The sequence below is a fragment of the Vicia villosa genome, linkage group LG7 (assembly GCF_029867415.1).
Source record: "Vicia villosa cultivar HV-30 ecotype Madison, WI linkage group LG7, Vvil1.0, whole genome shotgun sequence".
Classification (NCBI taxonomy): Eukaryota; Viridiplantae; Streptophyta; class Magnoliopsida; order Fabales; family Fabaceae; genus Vicia; species Vicia villosa.
The window spans coordinates 39554827-39580391 of NC_081186.1; the positions used below are offsets into that span (position 1 = coordinate 39554827).

A 25565-nucleotide genomic window follows, 5' to 3' on the forward strand; every position below is an offset into this window, starting at 1 on the left:
ATATGGGTAACATCTAACTTGACAGGTTCCATAGTGACCTATCTACAATGACCTATAAATTGACTCATATATTTTGTTTACAGCAGCAAGTGTATTCCATAATATATAATGCATTGTAATTGTCGTATTTAACAGTAAGACATAGTATAATTAGTAACCTCTAATTTGATTACAGCACAGAATATATAAGTAATTGTATTCCATAACATAATAATACATTGTAATTAGCACATGTTTGCAGCATATTAAGCTGACTTGAGTTAAACAAAATAAATGTCTCAAAAGATGGTAAATAACCATAACAAGCAGCACCATAACAAACAAAGTAGTTGATTACAAAAAAATAGTTTCCAAAATCAACAAAAACAACATGAGTCACTGAGTTAAGCCTTTGTAGATGTCATCCCATTTCTTCATCTTGGGGACACCACTTGTTGAATCCTCTGTTGCGTCATCCTCCTCAACGATCACCAATGGATCATCTGGTTTTTTCCCTGGCCCTGGAATAGCCTTTGTCTTGAGGCTTCTGAGTCTATCACTTTGCCTTTTTGCCACATCCATATCACTTTTACTTTTTTTTGCTTTGGGCTGCACTTGTGCTGAAGATGTTGTAGGTGGTTTAGGAGGAACCTGTCCAAAAGATGATGCACCTACATGTTGTTTGAGTGGTTTGTTCTTTGGCTTTTTTGGAGCTGGGCCAAAGAAAATTTTGGGTCCATCCCTGGCCTTTGTAGCAGTAGTTGCAGTAGATGGTCCAGAATCATTGGCAGCAACAACTGGTTCTTTATCCTTTGTTGGCTGAGCATCCTTTTTCTTGATGGGTGCAGAATCCACACTCAAAGGCCTAATGTCCAAAATATCATCCCAATCCAGCAAGGCTTCTAGTGTTTCAGCATCCCATTCATAATACTTATCAACAGGTGAAGAGTTTGATGGTTGTGTTGTACCACTTGTTCTAGACTTGGCATTTTTTGAAGCTTTGCCCTTAGCCTTATGCTGCAAGAAAACAAATTAGTTAAGTGAATGATTCAGATAAGTAAACAATACATTTAAGTGAATTTGAATACCTCTTTTTTTGCTGCCACATTTGCTTGGGCAGTTTGACTGGCCTGTGTAGGCACATCCTCAGTAGTTGTCACATTATTAGGTGGAACTTCTTCATTTTGCACATTTGCTTGGACACCACTTGTTGGACCCTCTTCAATTGGTACATTTGTTGGGACACCTATGGCAACAATTTGCTTGTTTTTCTTGCAAGTCCTTTTGTTGTGACCTAGTTCAAAACAAACTTTGCATCTATGACTAGTATTAGTTCTCTGCCATTTATTCTGATTAACCTCATCAGCTTCTCTCCTACGTAGTTTTTTGGGCCTCCCTGCACCACGTTTGTACAGTGGTGGAAACATATCAGGTTGAGTTGTTTTGGGCCATTTGTTCTGGCCATTCAAAGGGGTGATGACTTCATTATAGCATGCCTCATAGGTACTCTTGTGATAGCACTTGTTTACATAACTCACTGGGTCATCCACCTTCCTATATATGGCTGCCACTGCATGTCTACATGGTATCTCAACTATTTCCCAAAAGTTACAACTACATGTATGTTTCTCAAGGTCAACTACAAAGCTGTCAGTAAAGAGTACATGGGTAACTTGAAATGAATACCTACCAGCATATGTTGCTGTCCAACTAGCACTCTTCTCAATCTCTCTATCTAATCTCTTTAATGGTTTAGACATTATTTGACCATTGTATCCATCTACTTTTTCTCTAAGGGTTGCAAACCTCCCCATTAAATAATTCCTAATCCACTCAAGCATTGTAATAATTGGCTTGTCCCTTTGCAATAAAATGGTTGCATTAAAAGACTCACTCAAATTGTTCATTAACACATCACACTTTGAGAAAAAAGGGAAAGCATGCTTACACCATTTGTTCTTGGGAATTGCCTCCAACCACTCATAAGCTTCCAATTTGGCCTCCTTGATCATAAGCATCTTTGCTTCATGTGCCTCAAAATAGGTAGCCTTGGCAGCTGCCATCATGAGATCCCTGTACAAAGTTCCTCCACCAAACTTTTTTTTGAAGTTTGCATATAAATGTCTTAGACAAAATCTGTGCTCATAAGCTGGATACTCCTCTTCAAACACTTGCACCAGTCCCTATTCAAACAACATGAATAATCAATATTAAGATACTACATGTTACATTTAAACAACAAATAATAATCAATTTTAAGATACTACATGTTACCTTCTGTTGATCAGATATGAAACACCATCTGCCATCTCCAATATCTTCAATAAGTAACTTCATAAACCAGCTCCAAGAGTCTTTTGTTTCACTCTCAACTACAGCAAAAGCAACAGGAAGATATTGGTCATTTGGATCTCTGCCCACTGCAATGAGTAAAATACCACCATATTTGTGTTTCAAATGGCATCCATCCAATCCAATAAAGGGCCTGCATGCCTTTGTCAATGCTTTCTTGGTCCCATCAAAGGATATGTAACACCTCTCAAACCTAGGCTTCAATCCTGGGGAAAATGAAGTAGTGTTGATTTTGAATGTATTGCCTGCTGAAGCCCTTCTCAACTCAGCACCATAAGACCACAACATACTAAATTGTTTGCTTGAATCCCCCTCAACTATTTGTCTTGCAATTTGTCTTGCCCTAAATGCCCTGCACCCTGGAATTTCAGTGGAATACCTTTGTCTAATATCAGCAACTACCTCATTCAGTTTCATCTTAGTGTTGTTCTTCAAACCATCTACAATAACCTTAGCAACCCATTCTGCCTTAGCACTTTTGTTAAAAAACTTTCTCCCACACTTATGTTTTGCAAATAGTGTCTTTATCCTAAAAGTTGTGGATGTTAACACCCTACTACACAATACTGTATAATTACACTTTTTCTTGTCCTTGCAAACAACCCTGCATCTATTAGAATCATTCTTCTCAAACTTCACATCTCTTCCATTTAGCATATTATGCTCAAGTATGGCATCCTTAAACTGTCTCAATGAACGAAATTCCATTCCTACTTTGAAGACATAATCCTTGCTCAGTTTATCTTCCTCATTGAACCTTATAACACATGTCCTTTCATCAGAACTATCATCCTCAGCCCCACTATCCAACTCATCTGTCATGTATTCATCTTCAATGGCATCTGAGTCATCCCTAAATGGCAACATGTCTTCTTCAAAACTACCATTTCCAGGTTTCCACCACATCTTAACAGTTTTTTCATCAAAGTCAGGTTCAATGGTTTTCACTAAGTCACGTGCTTCATAAAACGACCAATAATCTATGTCTTGGTTGTTAAACCCAATTACAGTCCCACCTTCGTATCTAATCTCTGGGTCTTTCACGAAACAACCTTTTATATAAAACACTACCTTAAACGTAATCATTTCCTGACCAATACATATTACTAACAGTTTTAGGTTGACTTCAGATAAAGTATAAACTAAAGAGAAGTGAATATAATACGAAACCCTAACAATTCTAAATTGGGAGAAGTGCGATTACCTGGGTCCACGAAGATGGAGACAGCAACGATTGTGAGGGACCACGAGGAGACAACAACCGGAGCGAGGGACCACGCAGAGGATAGAATAAGAAGCACACAGAAGCTGGGACCACCAATGGAGAACCAAAACCACGCGCAGCTAGGGTTAGAGTTTGGGGGGGGGGAACGAGAGTGTGAATTTGACTTTTGTTTTCTGAAGATGTGTATTTGATAGACTTAAGTTTAAGTTAATCTCCTTATCCAGTGTGGCAATTTCAATTTTTCTTTTTTTCCATGTCAACAATGCCACGTCACACTCCGTTAGTGAAAACTAACGGGAGGGACTATATTACGTGACGTCTAATTTTGTAGGGATCTTTTTTCTAAGAAAATTTTTAGAGGGACTAAAAGTGCAGGGTCCCTTATTTATAGGGACTAAAAACGTATTTAACCCTTAATTTTTTTCAATCTAATGGTTAAAAATAATAAGGAATAATTTTCTCTCTCCACATTTAATTACTTATTATTTTCAACCATTGAATTGAAAAGAATAAATAGTAAAGATGTGGAGTAAGTTTACAATAACTTACTCTTGAAGTAAATATATCTCTCCTCATATATATATATATATATATATATATATATATATATATATATATATATATATATATATATATATATATATATATATATATATATATATATATATATATATATATATATATATATATATATATATATATATATATATATATATATATATATATATATATATATATATATATATATATATATATATATATATATATATATATATATATATATATATATATATATATATATATCATATGAGAGCATTTAAAAAACTATTTGAAGTGAGAATGTAAAATTATATGCATTTTATAATAAATTTGTAACTTAATTTTGTGAAGTTTTTCTCATTATTAATAATTAAATATCACATTTCGATGCATCACAGTTTAAACGATTAGAAATTTACTTTTTTATTATAATAATTGTATTCGTACAAGTAATTTTTATAAAAATTGTATTATAATCAATTTACATCTTATCTTATCTTATTAATCTTATTAATTAAAATTGTGAAGTCTTTTAAGAAACTTATAAAATTAAGGTTCTTTTAGTAATTATATATTTTTATTTTATTAGTTATTTTATTTTTTATTTATTATTTATTAAGCCCCGACACCATACATATATATATATATATATATATATATATATATATATATATATATATATATATATATATATATATATATATATATATATATATATATATATAAAAAGAAAGACATTATTTTTTACTTTATTTAAATTTTATAAAGTTTTATGCTTTATATATTATTTTCACTTTTAAAATTATATTAAAAATATATATTATTAATTTTTTAATAACAAATGCAATTAATGTAAACAAATTTTCTATAAACATAATTTTTTTAAGTTTAATTTTATTTAATAATAGTTTAATAAAATTTACCGTGCATCGCACGGGTGTAGTTGTCTAGTTTCTTATTATATGTATTTCTTTGACTAGAATATAATTTTTTTAGAATTATGTTTTTTTTTTTTGGTTATTCTTCAACATTAACAATAGAATTTTATTATTTATTTTTATAGTATTATTTTTATTTGTAGATAATAAACAATAGATATTGTTAATAGAAGAAATTTTAATTTGAATGAGTCTGACAGATGATATTTCTTTAGAAAATAGTTATTTGGAAAATAGTTGTTGACCATTTTGATCATAATATCATGGAGAAAGACATGTTAGAAGTTGAAAAAATTGGAACTTTTGAGAGTCAAAATCCTATATCTTCAAGTCCGAATATTGTTATAAATAATTTTTTAGAAGAAGTTGATGAAGATGAAGTTTGTGATGAGGCAAATATGGTTTCTTTTATTGGTCAAATATTTCTTACTGAAGAAGAAGCATTTGCTTTTTACAAGAGATATGCATATCATCACGGGTTCTCAGTTCGAAAAGGTCGGTTCATAAAACAAAAGAATGAAATTATTAGTCGATGTGATTTTTTTTGTCATCGTTAGGTAGAGTTTCCTCGAAAGACAGAGAACCATCAAAAGAACGGAGAAAAAGAGAATCAGCAAAGTGTGAATCTAAAGCTCATTTACAAATTAAACTACAAAAGTCTCAAGATATATTTCTAAGTGAGTGGCGAGTTGCAACATTTGTTGTTAAACACAATCATGGTTTACTAACTCAATCAGAGGTGCGTTTTTTACCTTCTTATCGAACTATCTCTGAAAATGATTACGATCGCATTTTCTTATTAAAAGAAGGTGTGCTTTCTGTTAGACAGATAATGCGTATCTTAGAGTTAGAGAAAAATGTGAAGCATGGATATCTTCCATTTATTGAAAAGGACATTCGCAATCTTATTTTGAAAGCCAATAAAAAAGTTGAAGGAAATGATGTTGTGGATCTTCTAAATAATTGTGAGAATGCAAAAAAGAGTTGCTCAAAGTTTCACTATGCTTATACACTTGATGAAGAAAAAAGGCTAGAACATATTTTTTGGTCCTCTGTTCTTGTTTTGATGATACAAAAAATATGGTGATGTTGTTGTATTTGATACTACATACAAAGTAAATTCTTATGGAATGCCGTTCGGAATTTTTATGGGTATGAATAACCATGGAAAGACTATACTTTTTGGATGCGCACTTTTACGGAATGAAATAATGTATGCATTTAGTTGGTTAATGAAGGTAATTATTTCTTTTTTTCCTATTAATTTGATTATTTAATCCCTTTTCTTTAATTTGTGTATCTGATCCTTTTTATAGACTTTTATAAATTTGATGAAGAAGTCACCGATGACTATATTAACCGACCAAGATCCATGGATGAAAGAAGCAATCTCGAAAGAAATGCCATCAACAAAACATAGTTTCTGTATATGACACATAACTTTCAAGTTTAGCTCTTGGTTTAATGCTATACTTCGAGACATGTGAAGAATTTGAGTATCAATGGCCAAAAGTTGTTTCGAAGTATAACTTGCAGACAAATAAACATGTGAAAGGATTGTATGAGATTAGAAAGTATTGGGCACTCGCTTATCTTTGCGAATATTTCTTTGGTGGAATGACAACCACTGGAAGCTCAGAGAGTATTAACGCATTCATTAAGAAATTCATCAATTCCCACACAAGTTTAACTGACTTTACAAAGCATGTATGACATATTTTTAAGTATATTAATACTTATTGTTTCTAAATTATTGTATTAAAAAATTATGAATTATTTTCAGGTTGATATAGCAATTGATGATATTAAGCAAAAAGAATAGCCTGGTATAATGTTAGAAAAGTGCAAAGGCTCAAATATAAAGTTAATATCACCATGACAATAGCAAGCTCAAAGTGTTCTCACGCGTTTTTCTTTTCAGAAGTTTCAAGATGAGTTTGAAAGATCCATCCAATACTCAATTCTTCATGAGAATGGTAATGTGTTAGTGTTGCAATACTATAAAGATGATAATAGTAGGAAACATCAAGTTTTTTGGGAAGGTAAAATAGCTATATGTAGTTGCAAACTATTTAAATTTTGGGGGATATTGTGTCGTCACATTCTTAGTGTTTTTCTTCATAAAGATTGTCATAAAATCCCTAATGACTACTTGCTGTCACGATGGCAGCTTTAAGCATCACATGCAGATGATGAAGTAGTTGATTATCAAATAATGGATTGCAATAACGAAGCTGGTTCACAACAAGTTATTCATTGTCCCCCAATTTCCAAAACAAAAGGTCGTCCTAAACGAAGACAAATTAAAGGTGGAAAAGAGTTATCTCATAACATGAATGCTTGTGGATTATGTAAAGGTGAAGGACATAACATTGTTACATTTCCCTAAAAGAAATAGAAGAAGACAAAAAAAATTGTGAAGATGCAAATTTAAATCCAATTCTTCTTTCAAAAGTTTAGATACATATATATTATTAAATTTATTAAATTAAATTTCTAATTGAAATGTGTTTTTGTTTACAATTTTTTTCTTCTTATAACAGGAATATGCTCATGAAGTTGATGAACAAGTATAATGGAGATTCAATATTTTGTATATTTATCAAAATATTTAAATTTTTGTATTAATACTTAAATTAAATATGAATTTTTATTAATTATTATTTTATTTTTATGTTATATTTTATTGTTTAATATTTTTTTAGTTTATTTTGTTTGAAAAACAAGTAGTTTGAGTTTGTTGGCTGCCCCATGTGGATCCTATCTAGAAAGCTGCAGCTTCTCAAAGCCAAGCTGAAGCAGTGGAATTGGAACACTTTTGGCAACATTCATCAAAGAGTTAAAGACCAGAAAAACAAGCTGAATGATATACAGGAACAAATTAATATTCACGGTCCTTCTTCGATGTTGCGGGACCAAGAAAAATCCGCTCAACAGGATTTGGATAACTATCTAAAGCAGGAGGAGTTTTTTTGGGCTGAAAAATCAAATATGGAATGGCACAGGGATGGAGATCGCAACACAACATACTTCCACAGAATAGCCAAATTGAAAACTTCTCAAAATATCATCTCCCTGCTCATGGATGGAGATACTGCGGTCACCAATAAAGACGCGATGGCTTCTCTAGCTGTATCTCATTTTACTAACCTTTTTTGTTTTGCAGGCACGGCTCAAAACCTCGACATTGTTGATGATGTGATCCCTAGATTGGTTACTGACGAGATGAACAACATCCTAACGGTGATGCCTTCTCACGAGGAAATCAGAAGTGCGGTTTTCAGTCTTAACAAGCAAAGTGCTCCAGGGCCAGACGGGTTTGGGGGATTTTTCTATCAAACATACTGGAGTATCATTAAAGAGGACGTTTGCGCAGCGGTTATTCAATTCTTTCAACATGGAGCCTTCATTCCAAACTTTAATGTCAGCAAGATTATTCTTATTCCAAAAACACCGGAAGCCCAGACTATGAATATGTTTCGGCCGATTGCTCTCTCCAACTTCAATGCCAAGATCATCTCAAAAATAATTGCTTCAAGACTCACAGCTATGATGCCTTCTCTCATATCAAAGGAACAACGCGGGTTTATTCCGGGAAGAAATATTAAGGACTGCATTTGCATTGCTTCGGAAGCTGTTAACGTTTTAGACAACAAAAGCTCCTTTGGAAACTTAGCCATGAAGGTGGACATCTCAAAAGCTTTTGACACAATCAGTTGGGAGTTTATTTTGCAGGTTCTTCGCGGTTTCGGATTCAACTCTACTTTCTGCAATTGGATTACATCCATTCTTAATTCTGCGCGCCTGTCCATTTGTTTCAATGGGGAGCTTCACGGTTTTTTCGGCTGCAAGCGCGGAGTTCGTCAAGGTGACCCGCTCTCGCCTATTCTGTTCGTCTTGGCTCAAGATGTCTTGAGTAGGCTAATCACCAACTATGTTTCTAAAGGCTCCATTAATCTAATTCGCGCTTCTAAATCTAACTGGGTTCCGTCTCACAGTATGTATGCCGACGATATTATGGTTTTTTGCTCTGGTCGGCAAAATAACCTAAACAGCCTGAAAAGTATTTTTCACAATTATGCTACTGCCTCTGGACAGCATGTTAATCTTGCCAAATCATTTGTCTTCATGGGAGGTATGTCTGTTCGCGATAAGAATCGTATTATTGCCGAAACAGGTTTTCAGCTGGGCACTTTTCCTTTCAATCATCTTGGTGCGCCTCTGTTTAAAGGTAGAATCAAAAGTGGCTACATTGCTCTAATCATAGATAAGGTATCGGCCAGACTTGCGAGTTGGAAAGGTAGTTGTCTCTCCATGGCTGGTAGACTTACTCTTGTGAAGACCGTTATCCACAGCATGACGTTATACACTTTTGCAATCTACAATTGGCCTACTGCTGACATTAAATTGTTGGAAAAGGCATGTAGGAATTTTATTTGGTCTGGCTGTACAACAAGCAGGAAAATGTGCACAGTCTCGTGGAAGAAAACTTGCCAATCGTTCTCGAAAGGGGGACTGGGTGTTAGATCTCTTCGCTGGCTGAATGAAGCAACAAATATGAAAATGATGTTTGACATTTTTAATAGTCACGAAGACTGGGCGGTCTTGATCAGAAACAGAGTGATAAAGTCTTACGGTTGTATCAGATACCATGTGTTTTCCTCCATATGGACTAGCGTCAAGACAGAATATAATAACATCTTGAGTAATGCTTGTTGGAATATAGGCTCGGGCTCTAAAATTTCTTTCTGGATGGATTCGTGGTCCGGTAACCCTTTCATTGATGATACTAGCATTGATGCCCTGCTTACTAAAGGTATCAATCCCCATATCAAAATATCAGAGTTGTTTAACAATGGTCAGTGGTGTATCCCTCCTATTTGGTTTACATGGTTTCCTTTCTTATGTCCGCGGTTGGATCTTTCCATGGTTCTGTTCGAAGATTCCGAAGACACCATGGGTTGGAAGCACAATATTACAGGTACCTTGGATCTAAAGGAGGCGTATCGGTTTAAAGAGACTCGGCTTCCGGAGGTCCCTTGGAGCAAGGCGATTTGGCATATCAATATTCCCCCGAGTAGATCCATTCACGTTTGGAGAATGATACATGGTAAAATCCCAACTGATGACTTTTTCATTGATCGCGGCTTCTCTTTAACTTCCATGTGCCCGATTTGCCGTAACAAATCTGAATCGTTCCAGCACCTCTTTTTCGATTGTGCTTTCTCCAAGTATCTGTGGGCCTGGCTTATGAAAAAACTCCATATCAATACTCCTCCGATCTCTATCGCTTCTTGGCTTGAGAAATTCACCTCCAACAAATCCCCGCAAGTCGCGCTCGTCCATTCTGCTGCAGTCGTGTCCCTACTGTGCATTATTTGGCAGATGCGAAATGCGGCCAGGCACAACAACACTAAGCCCAATATTGACTCTGCTACTGCCTGGATCTTGAATCAAGTCCAAATCTCCGGGAATGCTACAACGAAAGCATCTCACATAAGCATGTTGGATTTCACTTTCATCAAGGAGTTTAAAGTTAACATAAACCCCCTAGAGCTCCATCTATAACTGAAGTGATTTGGTCTCCTCCAACTCTCGGCTGGATTAAGTGTAACTGCGACGGTGCGTTCCTTCCTGACACGTCCAATGCGGGTGGTGCTGGCATTTTTCGGAATCATAAAGGAGACTTTATTTTTGCTTTTGCGGAGAATATCCGATGTATCTCTTCGGTTCACGCGGAATTCGGGGCAGTTATTCGGGCTATGGAGCTGGCCATTGATAGGGGTTGGAACAAGCTTTGGGTCGAAATCGACTCCAGCATGGTTGTCAAAGCTTTCTCCAACCACAAGTTAGTCCCTTTTGTTTTTCGGACTCGTTGGTTTTATTGCGTTCTTCACTCTAATTTCTCGCACATAGTTATAACTCACATCTATAGGGAAGGTAATTCCTGTGCTGATTTTTTGGCTAATTTAGCGCTCGGCATCGGGTCTACCATCATTTTAGATTCCATCCCGTTGGGAATTCGGAATGATTTTGTAAAGAATAGGTTAGGTATACCTTTCTTTAGGTTCTCATGATTTGGGGCTAACTGGTTCCCCGTTTTGTACTGTTTCTTTTTATTATATATATATATATATATATATATATATATATATATATATCATCCTATTTAAAAAAAAAAAAAAAAGTTTGAGTTTGACACTTTAGATAATGGATATACTGAGAGAGACAAAGAGTTAATAAATAAATTAACTCCTATAATTTAATATTGTATTTAATTACGAATATATAGTTTTTTTTATGTGAATTATCAATTATGAATAAATAGTTAATTTAACATTTAATTATTATTTTTTTTCAAAAAAATAAGTAGAATCAATGACTAAAAAATATTTAAATGCTTTATATTATACAAAATTTATATTATCTACTTTAAATAAACAAAATTATGTCATAAATAAAACAAAATTGAAAGCAAAACGCAACCACACACCTTGCTTTGCCCGAAAAAAAAAATCCAATCGGAATTGAAAGATACTCATCGCCGGAATGCCCCCCGCCGTGTCCAACGTTGATGGCCGCCACTCGTTAAGCCAGATCCTTGCAGAATTCTTCAAGTTCGCCGTGGACTCCGCCGTCGACGGCTACCTCAAAATCATCCCTGGTCGGTTTTTCTTTCTCCCTCGCTCTAATCCAAATCTTTTTCCGTTATTTTCGGGATCATCCTTTTGATAAAGAAATGGATCGTATTCGGTTGTTTTTCTGAATATTGGAATCGTTTTTATCTTGGTTTTTTTGTAGTTAGGAGTTGTATGATTGCATGGTATATAGTTTCATCGTTGTTAGTTTTTATATTTCTATTCCGATTAGATTAATCATGTATTGTAGATGTTTGATTTAAAGTTAGTTTTTTGGATTTTAATTTACGAAGGTTTTTATAAGTTTAACTGCATGTTGTTCTGTTATAAACCTGAAATTAAAGATTTTATGACTGCAAGAGATGGTGAAAGATTATCGGAATGCATGGTGGTTATACTCCCCTGTGCAGCGGTGGGGCCGAAGTGCATAGTCTTTGATGCTCTCACGCCCAAGTCAGTAGGGGATTGAGGGATAGAGGTTTAGGGTTAGAATATAAACAGACTTTGATTTGTGATGAATGTAGGCTTAGATCAAAGAACAAGTGCATCTGTTACATGGATCAACTTCCGCCAATGTACTATCTAGGACCGTGCTTCTATCCAAATTGTTAATCTCAAGATCTTTCTTAATAACTTTGCATGTAGTTTTTCTAGACTTTCCTCTACCTCTAGTTGTTTGACTTCTCTATATCTGATTTACTCTTCTTATCACATAATCCACAAGTCTTCTCTCTACATGCCTAAACCATCTGAGTCTATTTTTTCGGTATCTTTTCTACTATAGTTGTTACTCCAACGCTTTTAGATATGGTCATTTTTAATTTTATCTTGTCTAGTCTTACCACACATCTACCGCAATATCTTCAGTTGCTCTGCTACACTTTATTCTCATGATGATTCTTTATAGGCTTAAGATCAAACATTCAACATAAATAAGTAGGCTGAGGCCAGCCCAAATCTTGGTTGGAATTAGTAATGTAAAGAAATTGGATGACATAGATTATGAAAGGCACAAAAGTTTACATTTTTTATTTTGATGGGAAATTTTAATAGTTAATTCGGGAAGTGGTATTTGTTTGCACCGTAGATCAAACCCTTCTTTTTAATTCCACAACTAATTGATTAAAAATTTATCCAAACTGAATTTGATCATTTAGAATTAGCTTCTAGCTAATACGGGCTATCATTAGGTGAGATTAGTATTTGATTCTTTACTTGAGGTAAAACTCTTACAAGTGCTTATGGAGAAGAAGATAACGGAGTTTTGTAAAAGTTGACTGTAAGTTATTACTTATAAGTAGTTGTAAAACCTTTTCAACTTCTCTTTGGTTATAAGTTCTGGAGAAGTTTATATGGTTTGATTTAAAGATTGTGTAAATGTTTTGTTGATTGTTTGAATCTCAAATGCAACTTGTCTCTTTTTTGATGATGCATTCCTCCTTGTCATGAATTTGTTTTTTGATAAACGCTCTTTGTCATCGATTTTCTGATACTATGTCATAAGATTACCCTTGATTTGTGACTATGCCAATCATCTATGTGATTGGATTTACCGCTAATAAAATCAATAGTGTATTTTAGAATATAATAAAGTAATAAGGTATATCTGTTGAATGAAAAATCATCAAATGTGAATTGAGATTCAAACAATTTTTAACGCTGTGTATGCATATATATGACGATACAACAACCAAGCAGTATCCCACTAGGTAGGGTCAGGTACATAGATCAAACGATTTTATAATGTGTTTTTACTTATCATATTTTTATTTAAACATTTGACTTCTAAGTATTTTTTTATAGCTTTTCCTTGGTTGTTCTTGTTCTTTCTCTGCCTTTAGTAATTGGACTACTTCTATTTAATTTACTCTCTTTACTATGAAATCTAAAATGTTCTGCATGTCCAAACAACCTAAGTTGATTATTTTCAATTAAATGCCATTACTTTTCACATAAGATTTTAATGCTTCAAGGAATCCCTCAAATATCATTAGTATGCTTATTGCAGGTAGAAAGCATGCAGATAAGATGGTGCGGGAAGAACTGATAAATATACCAATGTCGACACCATTGAAGACCAAGAAACACCTTGATAAAAAGGTTGCAAATGAACTCTTTTTTGAAACAAAAGTGGAGGAAGTGAAGGAAGAGATGAATAATATAAAGCAGCAGTACAAAACATCAAACAAACTTGTTGAAGATTCACAGCCTCCAAACAAAATGGGTGATAATGGCTTTAAGGGAATTAATCTAATACAGAAAGATGAGAAAAGAGTATTCATCCGGTCTCGTCTTTAGACGGCTTGTCTATAGAATGAAACTTTCTTAATAGCAACACAATCTTTCCATCACTTTAATAATGGATTTCTCATAAAATAGTAGGATCTGATATGAGTTTCACTCAAATAGAGATGTTGGTGTGTGAATATTGCTAGCAAAGACAGTGTAGTATAGTGTTTTGTTTGTCTTTTTTCTCTTCTGATCATGGCTGAAGCTGAGTGATTTCATAGGTCCTGTAACTCGTTCTTCCTATAATATGTAGTGATATATGATGTATTTCATTTACATGGTGTAATTTTACTCAACTTTTACACGGAGTTAAATATAGAGTAAAATAAATGTTTTCTCATTTATAATGTTAAGCTTAATTGACATGTAAATGATTATTGTAGTTATTTTAGCTTATAAACTAAAGCAATAAAATATGAAAGAAATTCTTTCCATAGTCATTTAAAAAGTTGTGCTTGATGAGACCGGTTTAGAATTGATCCTTTTTCTCAAACAGACTAAAATCAATAACTTAAACTTAGTTTAATACTGTCGTTTTTTTTTTTTTTTTTTTTTCTGGGTAGTTTAATACTGTCGTTAAGACAGACTAAAATCAATAACTTAAACTTAGTTTAATACTGTCGTTAAGACTATCAGTAAACAGATTGATATTCCAATTAATTTGATATAGGCTCTCATTTATACTTCCAATTTCAAGTATAATCAGGATATATTTACTAAATCGTTAATGAGTTATATTTACATTGAATAAGAGTAAGCCTAATACTTTAAAATTCTCGACATAGAAAAAAATTCAGCAGAAAACAATTATGAATTCGTGCGTGCCTTCGGCTATTTAAAAACGATAGAGGCAAATTACTTGAGACACATCAACCATGTGTATTAATTTTAATAAAATAAAATCCATGTTACAATGCTTTCCTTCCTCTGCCATGATCCAGATGCCACAATACTTTAAATATGAAGTCACATACGTACATCTTCATAAAAAAATAGATTTATCTATAAAGATTACACTCTTCCCCTTATAAGGGGTATGAAACAATCATCTATCTTAACCTCGTGGTTTACAATACACAAGTGAAGCTCTATTTCTAAAATAAATCAACACACCAACTCCATCACAATGCTCTATTAAGAGAAGATAATTTCGTGCCACAGGGAGCAAGTCACAACTGCAGTTCTAAAACGCAAGCAAAAAAATCACACCAACTCCATCAGAACGCTCTAGTAAGGGAAGATACTTTCGTGCCGCTGGGAGCAAGTTGCAAGTCGCAAGTGCAGTGCTAAAATGCAAGCAAACAAATCATCCCATTTTGCCTCTACAGCGCCAGATGACATGTTCAATGAAATTCAACCGACTTGTCTGTACTAAATAATCCCCTTAGAAATGCTAGAAGTTGCATTTATCTTTAGTGTGCGCTCAGGGATGTAGGTAACACCTGTTAAAAACCAGAATGTATGTTAACCCAAACATTGTAAAAGTATTTGAGAGATATATATGTAAGAATGTATGCTTGGCAGGTTAGCACATGGAAATAAATAAAGTAACGACTATAGAAAACAGAAACAAATTACAAAGCAGAATAAATAACAGAGGATGGACCCAAATGACGCTCAAAATCTTAAACACGCTCCAGATGATGGCAGTTATAATCTGATTGAGAAATTCCCATGAGTTTAATTGGTATTGGTGATTTAACTATCTAAATTATATGTCCAAACATTTTCTACCCAGGAAGTGTCATCAATTAATTCATTTCATCCGCCCGAAGTTCTCATAAGGATGCAGTTTTTAATATCTTGAGATATCTGGAAAAAAATTCAAATCATGGGGGTCTAAATAAAATGGGCAAAGCAAAAGTAAATTATTTTGATACAGGTTGGGCTGCATCAAGGGTGATTGTGTCCACCATAATACATTGCACTGTATAATTCAGGGACCAACACCTCACTAGGTACAATTTCCCAAACATCTACTTTCCTAACAAGAAAAGGCATCATCCAAATGTGTGTCGATCCATACCTTTTTCTTTGACATCAATTTGCAAAGAGTCGAGCGTGATTGTGCCATCAGTCAATGGGAGTAGCTCAAGCTTAATAGTGGATGTGGATTGAGATGGGATACATCTGGTGTGGAGAATACATGGTTTTAAATTGATCAGTGCCCATTTAAACTTAAAACAAAACCACAAATAAAAACAAAACATAATATATTACCCCAGTGGAACTCTACTCTGGAGCCACAGATGTGTACAACTCACACCAGAATTAGGGATGACATCATCATTCTTAGAAACTGTTTGAGGTCTGCCATCGTCACTTATCCTTCCCAAAAATTCTGTGAAACCAATAAAAGGACTCGATGGAGTGGCTGGTGAACTCAGTGAAACCACTGAAGGGGGTGAAATAAAAGATGCTGGAGCAAGCACTGTCAATGTTAGATCCTCAGATGTCAAATTTGAAGCTTGAAGAGTTAAAACCTGACAAAGAAATGGCATTTAGATTAATCTAATTGTAATTTTAGGAGAATAATCATCGCAAACAAAATATGAGCACTAATGCAAGACCCAACTCAAGATAGTCAAAACATAAAACATATATTAACCTGCACATCAAGTTGGGAATTTCTTTCATAAGGTCCTGGAGACTCTCCTGATATCTCAGATGCAACAGAAATCATAATATCCCTCGGCATACGTGGACGCCAACTGGTTGGTTGTTTAAAAAATAATTTCGATGCTTTATTAAGAACAAATGGAGGGAAAAGAACACTAGTTAGCACCTTTATATGGTATCACCGAACAAATCAAAGGGGGCCAAAGGCTTACTTGTATAATTGCATCGACATGACACCATAACTGCATACTGATCGTCAATAGAAGAAATCTTACTTCTGTCAAGACTATTGGAAGAAAGACTTGATTTTGATGCCGAGCTTCCAGATTGCAACTTTGAAAAGTGGGGACTTTCATCCAGAACCTTTAGATGATTACAAACAGATGTTGCAGGTTTAAGGATGAAAGAGTGCTCCTCACCTCTCCTGTAATTAGAAACTTCTAATAAGATGAAGAATAGTAGAGTTAACTGCATAAACCAAATTCTGAATTTCACATCCTCTTCATCCAACCCCAAGCTAACCAGATTGATCCAACCCCAAGATACATAGCCATGTGTATGTGATACACTTTTTTTTCCCAAATTATGAGTGGAAAATATTCTTGGTCCATAAACAAAGATAAACATGGTATTCTCCAAGGAATTTTTTTGGATTATTTTATGCCTTATTATGCCATAGATATTCAACTAAGTTTTACATTCACTTGCCAACTAATTTGTTGACTGCCCTACACAACCCACTCATTATAGTCGCTGGAGGTAGATGAATAAAAAACTAGGAAAAACTACTATGAAAGACTTAGAGATCAATAGTTTGATAGAGTGATGTTTCATGACATATGATATTGGAAGTTATTTAGATCTTGTTGAACATGTGTTATTGGAAGTTATTGAGATCTGGTTGAACATGTTATGGTTGAACATATGATATGATAGAACATTACAACTAAAAACAACCAAGTTTTATCCCACTAAGTGGGATCTGCTACATGGATCAAACTACACCATAATGTTATATCAAAAACCATGTTTCTATCCAACTCGTCAAACTCAAGATCTTTTCCTAATAAGTTTCTCTTACCGTTTTTCTAGGTCTTCCTCTACGTCTAGTCGTTTAATTACCCTCCATCTGATCTACTTTTCTTACTTCAGAGTCCATAGGTTTTCTCTCTACATGTCCAAACCACCCAAGTCTAGGGGTGCTCATGGGTTGGATAAACCCAATAAACCCATTAAAATCCACCCAAATCGACCCAAAAAAGTGGTTTGGGTTGGGTTATTGTGTGAATACAGTTTTCAAAAATGAAAATCCATTCAAAATAATTGGGTTATAGGTAAACCCACATCCAACCCACCAAGTCTATTTTCCACCATCTTTTCTACTTGGGTGTTATCCCAACATTCTCTCTAACATTTTTATTTCTAGTTTTATCTCGTCTAATCATACCACACATCCAACTCAACATCCTTATCTTTGCTACACTTATTTTATTTTTGTGTTGGTTCTTTACCGCCCAGTATTCCATCACGTACAATATTGCTAGTCTTACATCTATCTGATAGAATTTTTCCTTCAATTTGAGTGGTACTTTATTGTCATATAAAACACTTGAGGTCCTTCTCAATTTCAATCAACCAGCTTTAATTTGATGGTTTACGTCTCCTTCTATTTCTCCATCATTTTGTACTATGGATACAAGATATTTAAACCATGTAACCCGCGGTATGATATGATCTTCAACTTTGACCTCTAGGTTAGAAACACCACTCCTTTTGCTAAACTTACATTCCATATACTCTGTATTACTTCTGGTTAGGCAAAAGTCATACGCTTCTAAGGATTGCCCCTTCACAAAGGGTTTCCCCTTTAACACAAACTATAAAATTCTCTTAATGAAACCTTTCTATTTTCCCTATTTCTCTAATTGTTCATCCTTTAGCTAACTTCCTCGAATACTTACTCCACATTATTCTACCCTTCTATCTTTACACCCCACTCCACTTAAACCTTGATCATGTTTATACATTTGTTCATACAAACAATTATAAATATGGTACAGTAGGAATACCAACTGAACTAAGATGTTATGAGTTACAGCTCTTATTAGAGAGAATTGTAGCTGTTGTAAGACACTAACTAATTAAAGTAGATAAACAGGAAAATACATTCTAATAAAATTCATGACCTTGCATGCCCCATCTCTAACTTATCTAGCTCCATGAATCTAGTTTAATACTTAAGACTGAATTTAGTCTTCCTTATCCTAATGCCTGAACAGCAGCATAAATTCATACTAGTAAAATATTTCTGTAAATTTCGTTTGCCTGGTCAACCATATCTTATTCTCCTTTTTCTAATTGATATCATGTTACTAATAAAAGTCCATTAGATGCTGGTAGTTTTCAAAAACAAAAATCAATTCCTATTCATACCTACATTCTTCTTTTTTTTTTCTTATAAAAAAAAAGTATACCTTTTTTTCAAATGTTTTCCACAATTTTTTCGAAGAAAAAAAAGTATTTTTTTACAAAATTGTCTAAACACAAAAACTCACCCTCAAAGCCACTTACTTGCCTCTAGCCGGAAGAGGCGTGCGTCAATTACATGAAATGATACTTGTCCAACAGATTCTCTTAATAAATTCAAACCACAGTTCATCTTAATATATTAATTTAAATTACTCTTGCATCCTATCAGCTAAATCCCTGGAACAATAACAGCATCGCAAAGTTGGCAAAGCTTTTTTAGTAAAGCTAATGTTTGGATTGGGGTAACAGTGGAAGAAGCTATAGGAAGGAACAACTCTTACCAAAAGAAGAGGGGGAATTGATTCATATACATTAGAAGAACTGGACCCTCCTCCCTTACTTTGCGAAAAGTTAGAATAACTATTCCTCCCAAATTTGCAGGAGGGCAAGGGGATAGATTACATATCATCTTGAAACAATTTCCCCCTCTTTGGCAGGGTTAGGATTACTCAATAAGAGAAAATATAGAACTGATTAACGAAGGGTGCGCAGCATGATATCAGATATTGAACAATACAGACAACATTAAGAAACATAATAAGAATAACAACCTGAGGGATAAATTTGGTAAAGAATGGTCGTTTCCAGCTTCAATACATGCAAATGGTAATGATGACGGTGGTCCAGCTTTTGTTGCTTCTTCAAATATAATTGTAATGGCATCAATAAATATGACAATATCCGGAGCATGTACAGGAGCAATATTCTGAAGAACAACTTATAAAATATTAATAAAAAACAGAAGCCGGCAATAGTTAATAGTATAAATGGCCTTTCCCCCACCCACACACCCAAAAAAAAAGGTATGAAAGTTCAAACCTTTATTTGAACGCACAGAAGATCTTCTGAATTGCAGTCAGCAGCAAAAGAATGAATCTCTACAGGTTGTATTATTTCAAGTTTCCTTCTCCACCTTCTTCCTGGGGTATAGATACCTTGCAATCCACAACAAACAGAAAATCTTTCTCGCTCCAATGAGACACCTCGAAAAGATAAAAGTTCTTCGGCCTCATTTTTTTTCCTTAAAAACTTCTGAGATGAGATCTGGTCCCACTCATCAATGTCAAAATCTGGCTTAGAACTAGCTGCTTTCAAAGGACCAGGCGGCGGAATAGTATTTTGGGGTAATGATGACATGGAGTAACTTCTAAAATGGCTTCCAAAAGAGAATATCTGAGGGCCAGATGAGGGTGAAGAATTGTACTTCTGAGAGGTGCTACTGATTCCGGAGTTTGTAGGCAAAGGAGAGGGAGATAATGGGCGAGACCCAGAGGGAAGATTGTTATCTAATGGAAGTATCCATTTCAATAGGTCTCCACATGGATCCTGATTTGTATAAAGTGAATTGCCCTGGCTCTCAGAAGACAATATTTTCCCTTCATATTTTTCATATTGAAGAATTTCTATACAAGGGTCTCTAAGAAAATTAACACCAACATTCACCTGTAAAAGAACCTGGATCCTTCCAAACAGGAAAATAGAATCAGATCAGTAATCTGAGCAAATGAGATTATTCATGCATATTTAGGAGGATTTTGTGTATTGAAAACAAAATATGCCACAAAAGTTATAAAAAATGCATTTAATGATCCACATGAGTTTCACAGGAATACTTCACCAAGATCTTTCGAAGTACTAAATAAACATGGAAAACGCCCATGAAATATATTCAAAGCTTGATAAATGCTCGTGTTCATTTAAGAGAAGAAGCCAACTAGATTAGTGCAACAATTTCCCAACACAAAATATATGTCCTAGAAATTTCATTAATAATTAACAATGATAGTTACATAAGTTAACATACTCCTTAACAGCCCAAGTAGCATATAGAAATTGTTCGCTCCGAATTCCATAGAGAAATATATGGATTTTAAATGTTGATAATGCAGTTACAAGACAAAACAGAGCTGAGTATGCAACAACTCATAGCACAACCTCATCTATGCCTTTTACAATCAGGATAGACAAATGAACTGGATTCCATGTTTTGCATCTAAGAGTTACTTATAGCTTAATATACACAAGGCATTGGTGCATGCACGCACATACAGATACCGTTTAGAAGTTACAAATGATTTTATATTTTAAGTAAAAGACGATCAAGCTGCTAGTAAGTGTGCATGTTAGGAAAATGAAAACTTTTAGTGATCAAAAGGGAATAAGAGGAGAATCCCAAATTGAACCAGAAAATAATCAACATTATGGCACATACCACTATGTCTCCATTAGGTAGGGCACAACACTTCACAGAATTCCTCGCCACTCCACCAGAAATAGTTGCATCAAAATTTGCCCTATCAATAACTGCACTAATAGAAGACTCATGTTTTACAGTTTCTTTCACTTCAATTGATGAGATCTTTTGGCCATTTGTTTCAGAGAAGATGGATTTTTTTGAAGAACCGTGTCTAGACCAAAGTGGCTCATCAGACTCACAAATCCTCACAAAAAAGTGTGAACTCTTGAATTTGTCCAACAACGATGCAGTCTGTCTTTTATGAACCTCCATTCTTAGAAGGGATTCACCAGAAGAAACATCTGATGGGTGATCAGCCTTTGCCTTTGGCAGGTTTTCCTTGTTCTCATCTTGACCACTAGAACTAAGTTGCTCTTCTCCAGCAACTGAATTATTTCTGTGCTCGATGTTCCCGTTTTCTTTGTTAGGGCTGTGACCTATGCCATTCTTACTCATCGCGGCAGCAACTTTAAAGGGGGTGATAATCTCTGTGTCTTGCTTACATGCAGACAAGCATGCCACAATATGAACTTGTTCACCTGAGTTATAATTATAAATTAGGTCCATGTAACTTTCTGTACGAGCTGACAGATCAATTAACATATTTTACACAGAGAATTGTGCTCCAAAGAAGGAAAGAGTCTTACCAGGAAAGAGAAAGGAACGGTCTAGAGGACGCAGGGATTGGATATCTGATACGTGATTCCAGTCTTCAGGAAGCTCTTCTGTGAAAAGATGGAAAGAAACATATCAAAGTTAGGACAAACTGAACAGACAATCTAAAAGTAAAGACAATAAAAAATATTCCCCTAACTTCAAATTATAAACACTACCCTTCTAAAATGAATGCCAATCAAAATCATCTTGTCCTCATAATTTCACTCATTCGAAACTCAGTTGCCACTGAAGTAGAATTTGACAAACAATCATAACTGAATCAAACAGTTTTGTTCAGTCCTCCTCAGTACTACCACCCACATTAGAATGATGAAAATGTTATGCACCTCGTATTAATCTTGTATTCTATAACGTTCTATCTCTAAAACGAACCCAGATTCCGCATAGTCAGAGAAATCATACAATCACGCAGTCAAGGGATTTGACCCACCATTAGATGAAAATCAAACAGCTCATATTCTAACATTACCAAATCAAAATTTAAATAGATCTCGAAATATGATCAGTCTAATCTTAATCTAACAACCGATAACCAACTTTGTGAATGCACTACTACAAAGAATCCAAATCCCTCTAAAACACAAATAAATAATAAAAAACATTCGTAAAGCTTAGTCAAACTCGAACATGTCAACCTTGAGTATTGTCAAGTGAAAAAAACAGAACAAAATGATAACAACAATCCTCAACTCATTTGGTTCCACCCAAGGCCATCTTTGAAAGTGCGCAAGACGGCCTACAACACAAGGCTTCACACTTTTTCATGATTAAGCTATGGGAAAAAAAGGCCTTCATATACATATTCCATGGTTAATTTACGGTTAAATAGGACCCCTTACAAAAAATTTCACGACTCAACTGAAGTTAACTTCAGCTTCTTACACCGGGTCTCTCAAAAGTTTGAGATGGCTCTGGTTCCACCTTTCTAACCAAACAAAAATTAACCAACTGTTTCATCCCAATACAAGATCTCTCCTCTTTATAGAATACAGCACACCAAAACATAACACATATAACAACATATCAATTATTCTAACAAGTCTAACATACACTACTCAAAGAATCAATAACCTAACACCGATACACTAATTGTGTTTAGTGAGTGATCAAACAAATAGTAACACATACTATAAGGAATAGCAATCCATCCTTCTTCTTCCGTCACATCCAAATGCTTAGCCAACAAACTCGCCTCATTTTTCAAATCACAAACTCCATTCTCCCCATCCATCTCTCCCTCAAACTGCTCCACCGTCGTACCATACCTCGCATACGGATTCTCGGACAACAAACTCTCCAAAGAGTGAGAGCCATGAACAGGCCGAGGAGGAGGAGAAGGAGGAGGAAGCGCATCAACACGAGGCTCCGGAGTCGATGAAGGTTTAGCTTTATCTTTATCTTTATCTGAATGTACGTGTGTTGCGGAACGCATCAAGAAATTCATGTTTGTAAGATTTTCAAAACCTGCGAAACTCGAAATCAGTGGCTAGGGTTTAAGAGTTTTTGCGAATTGATCGAAGATTTGAGAAATGGAAAATGGAAAATTTGAAGGATCGAGAATGAATACCTGATTTGAATTGAAGCAAAGAGGATTGATTGTAAGAAGTGGAGTTGCGTGATGCAACCACCAAGTACGATCAACCAATTCACTTCAATCTCGATCTGAATCTGTGCTGGAAACTCTTACACTCTCTCTGTGTACAGTGAAGATTGATTTCTTAATTCGTGAACTTAAACGCACCGTTTAGGTTCGGGGTAATTATGTTTGATTATTTGGTTAGAGTTCAGTTACTCTTTTTTTTATGTGAATGTAATTGGACTTTTCAGTTATTATGAATAAGTGCATCAAAAAATTAAATTTAGTATGAATTAGAAATGATGATAATATTTTTTATTCATGTTGGTAGTGACACTGACAATGATTAATTGTGTTTGAAGTATTGTATTGTCGTTTATTATGTTCTTTTAAAAAAATCAAATATATATCAAAATATAGAGTTATAGTTAGTTGCACGTTTTAGCAATTTATGTGTTTCTATGGTGAAATTTTTTTTTTTAAAGTAAAGGAGGATAAATCCCAACACAAAATATATTAAAAAAAGAAGAGAGAAATTACCGAGCAAGAAAAGCTAGGGGCATCAAACCAAAACCCCCTTAATGAGAAAATCTATAATTAGGAAGGCCAATAGAGTTTTTGGCAAATTCCATTAGAATCTCCCTATGAACAACATCCCACCAAATAAAATCTTGTATTTGTAAACCTATGTTAGCAAGCCTATCAACACAATGATTTCCTTCCCTATATATGTGAGTGATCAAAAAGTTAATGGATCTAGTATGATGTAGGACATTCTCCCATCTATTTCGAAGAGTCCAAGGGACAATATCGGGCTTGGAAAAAGCGAGAACCACCAGCTTTGAATCAGTTTCCAGCCATAAATTTGTCCAATTTTTCTGCCTAGCAATCTCGATAGCCAAAATGGCGCCAGATAACTCAGCCCAGTACGCATTACCTGAACCTAAGAATTTGGAGAAACTGCCATGATGCTTTCCTGTATGATCTCTAAAGATACCACCGCAAGCCGCCCGTTGAGGCACCCTTGTAGCCACACCATCAGTGTTACATTTTAACCAATTGAGAACTGGAGGATGCCACAAGAAGTCCTTAACAATAAAAGCTTTCGGAGGATTAACTTTAATATTGAAACTTTTGAGGAATTGAAAGTCCAAAACCGAGTTTGAACCTACTTTCGGAGTAGTGTTTCCCGTGTACTCAACATCCCTCTTGACCTCTTTGAATAGAGAAGTCTAAGTGATGCTCTTGTCCTCGAACCGGCTTAAGTTACGAGCTTTCCAAATCATAGAAATAACACTGACCACCGCAGCCAGCAACACTACCTTACTTTGAGCAGAATGGAGCTTGTTGTAAGCAGACCAAATATCCGGAACAGCAGAGAAATTATGAGACAAAGACGTCAAAAGGAAATTCCAGAATTTAGCTGCAAAAGAGCAAGTGAAGAATAAATGCTCAACAGTTTCACCCTTAGTGCCACAAAGATTGCAAATCGAAGGAAGATGGAACCCCCTAATGGCCATGTTGTCGTCTGTCGGAACTTTATTGTGGAGCAGCCTCCAGAAAAGTAAAGATGAAGAGGCTGGAATTTGCGCATTCCAAATGAGCTTTCCCCAATCAACAATGTTGTAAATGCGGGATTTGAAGTCATATGTTGTTTTCAAAGTAAGGACGCCGTCTGTTGCTGAATTCCAAACAAAGGGGTCCTCTTTTTGAACAACAGAGAGATGAACATTAGAGAGGAGATTAGCAAGATTTGAAACCGTACCTTAATATCTGTAGGCAGATTCCACTTGCAATTTTGAATATAGGCAGCCGCCTTGTCTTTGAGGAAAGGGTGAGAACCTCCGGTAGCGTTTAGGGATTCGAGCACAACTGAACCATTCCAATTATCAGACCAGAATTTAATTCTGTTACCATTACCAATCAGCCAGCTTGAATTGCTTTTAACATCCTCCAAAGAAGCTTT

At 34.9% G+C, this 25565-nt stretch overlaps 3 protein-coding genes and 1 pseudogene across 3 annotated transcripts; 2 read left to right on the plus strand and 2 right to left on the minus strand.

Moving 5' to 3' along the window:
• Positions 1 to 375: 375 nt before the first annotated feature.
• Positions 376 to 3153, minus strand: LOC131618906 (uncharacterized). The gene is made up of 3 exons (XM_058890061.1): positions 2254 to 3153; positions 1068 to 2162; positions 376 to 996 (listed from the first exon to the last, which is right to left on the minus strand). The coding sequence occupies exons 1-3, from the start codon at positions 3151 to 3153 to the stop codon at positions 376 to 378; spliced, it is 2616 nt and encodes an 871-aa protein (XP_058746044.1).
• A 2144-nt stretch (positions 3154 to 5297) lies between these two features.
• On the plus strand, positions 5298 to 7494 carry LOC131618907 (protein FAR1-RELATED SEQUENCE 11-like; annotated as a pseudogene).
• A 3999-nt stretch (positions 7495 to 11493) lies between these two features.
• LOC131620460 (uncharacterized) lies at positions 11494 to 14332 on the plus strand. The gene is made up of 2 exons (XM_058891540.1): positions 11494 to 11698; positions 13681 to 14332. The coding sequence occupies exons 1-2, from the start codon at positions 11584 to 11586 to the stop codon at positions 13968 to 13970; spliced, it is 405 nt and encodes a 134-aa protein (XP_058747523.1). The 5' UTR covers positions 11494 to 11583; the 3' UTR covers positions 13971 to 14332.
• Positions 14333 to 14816: 484 nt separating this feature from the next.
• On the minus strand, positions 14817 to 23803 carry LOC131620459 (uncharacterized). Its single transcript, XM_058891539.1, has 11 exons — positions 23591 to 23803; positions 23152 to 23487; positions 21993 to 22070; positions 21322 to 21884; positions 19929 to 20564; positions 19661 to 19815; positions 16793 to 17004; positions 16570 to 16703; positions 16182 to 16444; positions 15988 to 16091; positions 14817 to 15403 (listed from the first exon to the last, which is right to left on the minus strand). Exons 2-11 carry the CDS (start codon positions 23465 to 23467, stop codon positions 15333 to 15335), a joined length of 2532 nt encoding a protein of 843 aa, XP_058747522.1. The 5' UTR covers positions 23468 to 23487; positions 23591 to 23803; the 3' UTR covers positions 14817 to 15332.
• Positions 23804 to 25565: the final 1762 nt, after the last annotated feature.